General features: G+C 47.0%; 1 protein-coding gene across 1 annotated transcript in view; it reads right to left on the minus strand.

The window, feature by feature from the left end:
• Positions 1 to 4,044, minus strand: part of COLEC12 (collectin subfamily member 12) — a 190,772-nt gene extending 186,728 nt beyond the window's left edge. Inside the window, exon 1 of the mRNA XM_019490516.2 lies at positions 3,811 to 4,044. Coding sequence (XP_019346061.1) covers positions 3,811 to 3,817 — 7 coding nt within the window. The 5' untranslated portion in view covers positions 3,818 to 4,044. The remainder of the gene's footprint in view (positions 1 to 3,810) is intronic.
• Positions 4,045 to 6,000: the final 1,956 nt, after the last annotated feature.

Genomic DNA, 6,000 nt, shown 5'->3' on the forward strand with positions numbered 1-6,000 from the left:
ATGCCTTTCTATTGGTAAAGTCCTGGAATATGCATAGTATAGGTCAGCCAGGGTACACCTAAGTTGCTTCTATGGTGACTGAGAAACACACCGCACCTACCCAATTCCATTCCAGATGCCCCCACCCAGAAATGTGGCAGTGAAGCCATCAAGGAGCACCCCTGCTGCTACTCTCAGGCTCCCATATCTGGCATGCTGGACAGCAGCAGCAAGCAGCACATTCAGGCTAGATCCAATATCTTGTTTCTAGATTTGGCACAGGTTTGGTAGAACAAGAGCAGGTAGGTAGGGCTATGGCATCACTCTTAAGACCACAACAGAAGCAGTGTAAACATGTCTTGTCTGTTTATGTCAGTGTAGACACACTAATACTGTCTTAAGGGGAAGGCTAAATTAAAGTTACTGAATTATTCCAAATTTACTTTCAGTTGCTAATAAAAATTCCCAAATCATTTACATGTTGTACTGAAATAAATTCTGGAAACTTGATCTCTCTCCAGGAAAGACTGGTTGGTAGAAAGACAGTTGAGCTTTTTCTGAATATAAGAAGAGATGCACTTTTCTCCAACAAAACAAAACTCTTGTTGCCTTCTTTAGTCTTTAAAAACAGTTCAAGGACCAAAAATAGCTGGGAGAGAATAACTGAAATTTGGCAGGAAAATAGTCTTTATGTGGCAAGAGTGGAGGCTGTATTTTAAAGAAAGATTGTCCAATGCTGTAAAGGAATAGTGGCTGCCTTTTTACTCCATGTCTGGCAAGTATGAGTGCACATTGTTTTCTTTCCTTTTAAATAAAAAAAAAAGATGTTTTTTTCTCTCCTGGATGTCCCATGGCCCTGAGTAGAAGCATAACAGCAATTATTGTAATTATTATAGAGTGGGAGGCATAACTTATTAACTATCCAGTCATGTGCTGCATAAGGCAAATATTGGCTTGGCCCATTAAAAAATTTGTGTGCCAAAGTTTCCTGAGACAAGTCAATGGACTATGATGAACCAGGGCTCTGAAGAGGCAAGAACACCAGGGATGACTCTGGCCTACCTAGTGACCTAAGTGGAATTATATTGGTATGAATCTAGTTTTACGTGAGTGTGCAGAGCTTAAGATGAGAGGTCAGTTTGCATAGGAGAGGGCATTCTGGTTACATGCTATTTCTCAGATGATAGATCAGGCATTTCCCCTCCCACAATCTTTCATAGACACATAATATCCCAGGGCTCACAAAAGCAAGCTGTATGAACAGTGCCTGCTAAACTACATCTTAACAGCATACTACAAAAAAAGTTTGGCTTCCCAAGCAACAGTAATTGCATATACAACCTTAACTTTGGTGTTTGCCTTGCTTCTGAGTGCTTTAACATGGTACTCATCAAAATAAAAGCAAGCATTCAAATAGCACAAATACTTGACACAAGAACAATCATGATATTGCAGAGACTATTACAGAGGTGTAAACAGAAGTTCTGAAATATGCATTTCCATTGTCAGTTTTAACAACCCCCCGGCCCAATGGTTCTGAACGTGTTGTTGTCGTTGTTGTCTGAGTGAGAAAGTTGTTTTCATCTGTCTCCTAGGTAACAAATACCACTTCATAACTCATAAAATACCTAAAACTTTTAAAACTGAGAAGTATTATTAGGTAAAGATACAGCTGAACCCTAAAACAGTCAAATCCCTTTATAAATAATTTGAACTGTTTAAAAAGTATCAAGGTTTATGAGCACAGTTTAGCTTGCTGGAACTGAAACTATCAGTAAATTAAACATACGGTCCAATTTATTTGACTGATTTAAAACATTAAGAACTCCAGCAATGGAAAATATAATGTATTCCTTACAAATATCTGATGCTGTAATTATTTTGATACTGTTCCATTCTCCAGAGAATGTAGATAAAGGTAGAGAGGCAGCTGCATTGAAAGGGTCAACATGTTATTCATGAGGTGTATGCATGTTCCCATCAAGTTCTGAAGTTTTAGAATTATTACGAGCACCAGGTTTAAACAGAGAATGTGGAAATCCAAATATGTACATTAAAGAGCAATGTGAAAAATAGAGGGACAAAATTTACTTTGGCAGTATTTATGACTTCCCTATCTCTTGCAGTACCAGTTGATTTGATGCCTTGGCTGAAGGATGTTTTGTATTAACACTGTAATGTAAAGATTTTATTTTACAAGATCTATTATGGTTTCTATGATGGGGGGGGTGGGGGGGGGAAGGGAATCACTTCTTAGAGAACCAGAGTGGTTAGGGAGTGTAAAAAGGTGTGAAGCATTGCTGGAATCAACAGCAATGTCTTATAGGAGAAGTTGCATCTTCTTCTACAGTGCCGTTTCTCCACTTAGTAGAGAAAAAGCAGCGGATTCAGGGTAAAGACCCACAGACCATATCAGACCAAAACTGGTATCCATTTAAATCAATGGCCAAACTCCTGTGGGTTTCAGTGGGATCATCATTGTGTTCAGTGTAACATTCATCAAGATAGGAAATCCTAGAATCATAGAAAATGAGGGTTGGACAGGACCTCAGGAGGTCATCTAGTCCAACCGCCTGCTCAAAAATCCTATGCTAATATTGCTTTAATTCCCCGCTCTCCCCAACCAGGCACAGGCAGAAAATAAACACATGCCACCAATGCCAACCCAAGGAGAAACACAAGAATTCAAGAGCTTAAGTAGGCACCACTGGTTTCAAATGTAATAGCTTCTCATCATTCTACTCTGTCCCTGTTGTTCCATGGAGGCTAGTTATGACCAGGTACCAAGCAACAAAACTTCTGGCCCTAGAAATAAAAATGATGGATATATCATCAGTGTTACAGGCCCCAGACAGGGAGGGCAGCACAATGCCAGAAGTTCTTTAAAGTCGTGTTCACGGCCTGACAAAGTTCATCAATAAATATATCTCACTCTCCCCTCCCTGCAGGCAGCTCCTCTGGCAAGGGAATAAATAATCACATCACTGACTATCCTGCGCTCTGGAAACTAAGTGTAAGGAGCATGATGTTTACTGGCCTGTTGGCATCTAGAAGCACAGAAAACGAGGGTTGGCAGGGACCTCAGGAGGGCATCTAAGTCCAAACCCCTGCTCAACGCAGCACCAGCCCCAACTAGATCATCCCACGTCCGGTCTTAAAAACCTCCAAGGATGGAGAGTCCAAAACCTTGCTGGGCAACCTGTTCCAGTGCTTTACTGCCCTCCTCGTGAGAGACGTTTCCTAATATCCAACTTCAACTTTCCTTGCTGCACCTTGCAAACTAGCTCCCCAAACCAGGGCTATCCCCTTCCCCTCCCCGCCCCCCCCCCCCTTTCCTTTATGGTGGCCCCTCTAGAGAAGCTGAAGTCCAAGCCTGCAAACTCCCAAGTGCTTCCGAAACTTGCCGTCACGTGCCGGGGTCTTCCCAGGGCTGTGGCCCCGCTCCCCGGGCGCCGCTTTCCCGGGGGAGCAGAGAGGGGCAAAGAGAAAGTTTCGGCTTTCGCAGAGGCGAAAAAAATTTTTTCCAGCCCGCGGCTTTCGGTGCCAAACACGTTTCACAAGCCCGTGTGAGCCTCCGCTGGCACCTAATCGCTGCCAGATGTGCAGGGGCAGCAGCAAGACCATCACAAAACGCTGGGGGGTTAAAACGACAGGGGAAGGAGGGAGGGAACGGGGCAAAAGAGAAGGGAAAGAAAGCGTCGGGACACGCGTGCAGAAATGAGGGGGCTCCACTCCCCTGCGCGGCTCGTTCCCTCCCGGCTCCGCAGGACGTGCTGGCCCGGGAGGGAGAGCAGCCCCGGCCCGGCCCGGCCCGGCCCGGCCCGCCCTTACCTTTCATGTTGGCAGCCGGGGGGGCAGGCGGCGCCTGCGGGGCTCGCAGCGGCTCCGCTCCGCTCTACTCCGCTCCTTCACTGGCCTCCCATGGTGGGCGCTGGGGGCGCGGGAGCCTCCTGCCTGCAGCCCCGGCCGCGCGAGGGCCCAACCCTGCGTCCGCCGCGCTCCGCTCCGCAGCCTCCAGCACCCGGAGCCGCCGGTGCTCCCCCGACCCGCCTGAACTCCCCGACCGGCCCCTGCCCCTCCCTCCCGCCGCCCGCCTCGAAACCTCCCCCGCTCCCTCCCTCCCTCGCGCAGGGCCGAGGCTGCCAGGCGGCGTCGGGGTGGACCTGGGCCGCTTGCCTGGCCCCTCATCGCGCCACGCACCCGCGGGCCTCGACCCCCCCGGGTCCTGAGCCCGAGCGGTGCGCGCCGGACTCTCAGGCGTGGACTTGGGGCAGTTGCTTGCTCCAGGGAAGGAAGGGACACGGGAGCTGGCTGGGGACTCGGTGGCAGATCTTTGCTTTCCCACAGTGTTTTTTTGCCGCTTGGTGTTGTTCCCTGCTGGCCATCGGCATCAGTGGGGGAGGACGCAGCTGGAGCACTGCGTCTAGTTTTGGGCCCCCCACTTCAGGAGGGATGTGGATAAGCTCCAGGGAGTCCAGAGGAGAGCCACCCCTACGATCAAAAGCCAAGAGGGCAAGCCTCACCAAGAGAGGCTGAGGGACTTGGGACTCTTCAGCCTAGAGAAGCGAAGGCTCACGGGGGACTTGGTGGCAACCTACAAGGATATAAGTGGGGTGCACCAGGACCTGGGAGAACGGCTGTTCACCAGGGCTCCCCAAGGGATAGCAAGGTCCAATGGCCATAAACTCCTGGAAAATCGACTTAGATTGAACGTAAGGAAAAACTTCTTCACAGTCCGAGTGCCCAGGGTCTGGAACAAACTCCCCCAGAAGTGGTGCAAGCACCTACTCTGAACTCATTCAAAAGGCATCTGGATGTTTATCTTACTGGGACCATTTGATCCCTGCCTCTGGCAGGGCAGCTGGACTCGACAATCTCGCGAGGTCCCTCCCAGCCCCTAAAGTCTATGACATCTATAAAATCAGGGGTACATACAAGTAGGGCCAGCCAAAGCAACTGTTGTGCTGTACAGGGTCTTCTCAGAAAGCCCGCAGCTCAGAGGGGAGGTCATCTATTACTCAGAAAACTGTGGTGCACAGACTAGTTAGTTTTAAGAGTAATTAGGAAACCATTGAACACGGGGGGACCAAATACTGGAGACAAACCAGTATTAAGTCAAGTGGGATTTGGCATGTCTAAGGGCCAGACTTTGAAAACAGTCATTTCCCTAATGCAAAGTTTAAAAATAAAGACTTGTGCTAGTGTTGGGGTGGGGTGATGGTCCAGGAAAAGTGTTAGATGCAGGGATTTTTGTGGGTGATATTTTTTATCAGACCAGCTCCCAACTATACAGTTAGTCCAATAAAAGATCCCATCCACAAAAACCCTTGTCATTCACAAAAAAGTCTTAATATTTTTAATGCAGGCATTCTCCTATTGTTGACTCCAATTGAGACAATCATCATTTTTCCATCTTAGAAATGACAGGTCCCTTTTCCTTTTTTCTCCACAGAATTACCAAAAATATTTGGGTATCACATGCATGTAATTAGTCCAGGAATCACCTGCTTATTTTAGGTCAGGGGTTGGTTATTAGACTAAGTCCACTCACCATCTTAGGTATATTCCGCTAGTTTATTTTCAAACATTTGAGCAGGGAGCAAAACACTTTAGTCCAACCAAAGCCCTAAAAGCTCTGAGCATGTGCTTACCTGCTTTGCTGAATTTTGGCTGTCATGAGAGTTTTCGTCTGAAAGGCAACAGCCCTGGTAATATTTAATGCTCAGATGTTTAGCTTAAATGAGATCCTGAGTCAACTTTTAATTTCTGAGTTTGTGGAATCTGTGTTGTTGCGTAGTAAATTGCCAGTATTAAAAGCTCTTTAAAGCCTGACCCCAAAGCCCATCAGAGTGGATTCCAAACAGGCATCTTTCCACTGATTTTAATGGGCTCTGGACTTTTTAAGAGGTCTAGTTCTTTTCAGCACAAGAACTACATCTGATTTGAAGTTAAGCTGCTTGGGATGATATTAAAAGAATTAATGCTGCTTAAAAATAGTCAGATTACTGAAGATCCTAGGAG

Source organism: Alligator mississippiensis, chromosome 3 (genome assembly GCF_030867095.1).
Source record: "Alligator mississippiensis isolate rAllMis1 chromosome 3, rAllMis1, whole genome shotgun sequence".
NCBI lineage: Eukaryota > Metazoa > Chordata > Crocodylia > Alligatoridae > Alligator > Alligator mississippiensis.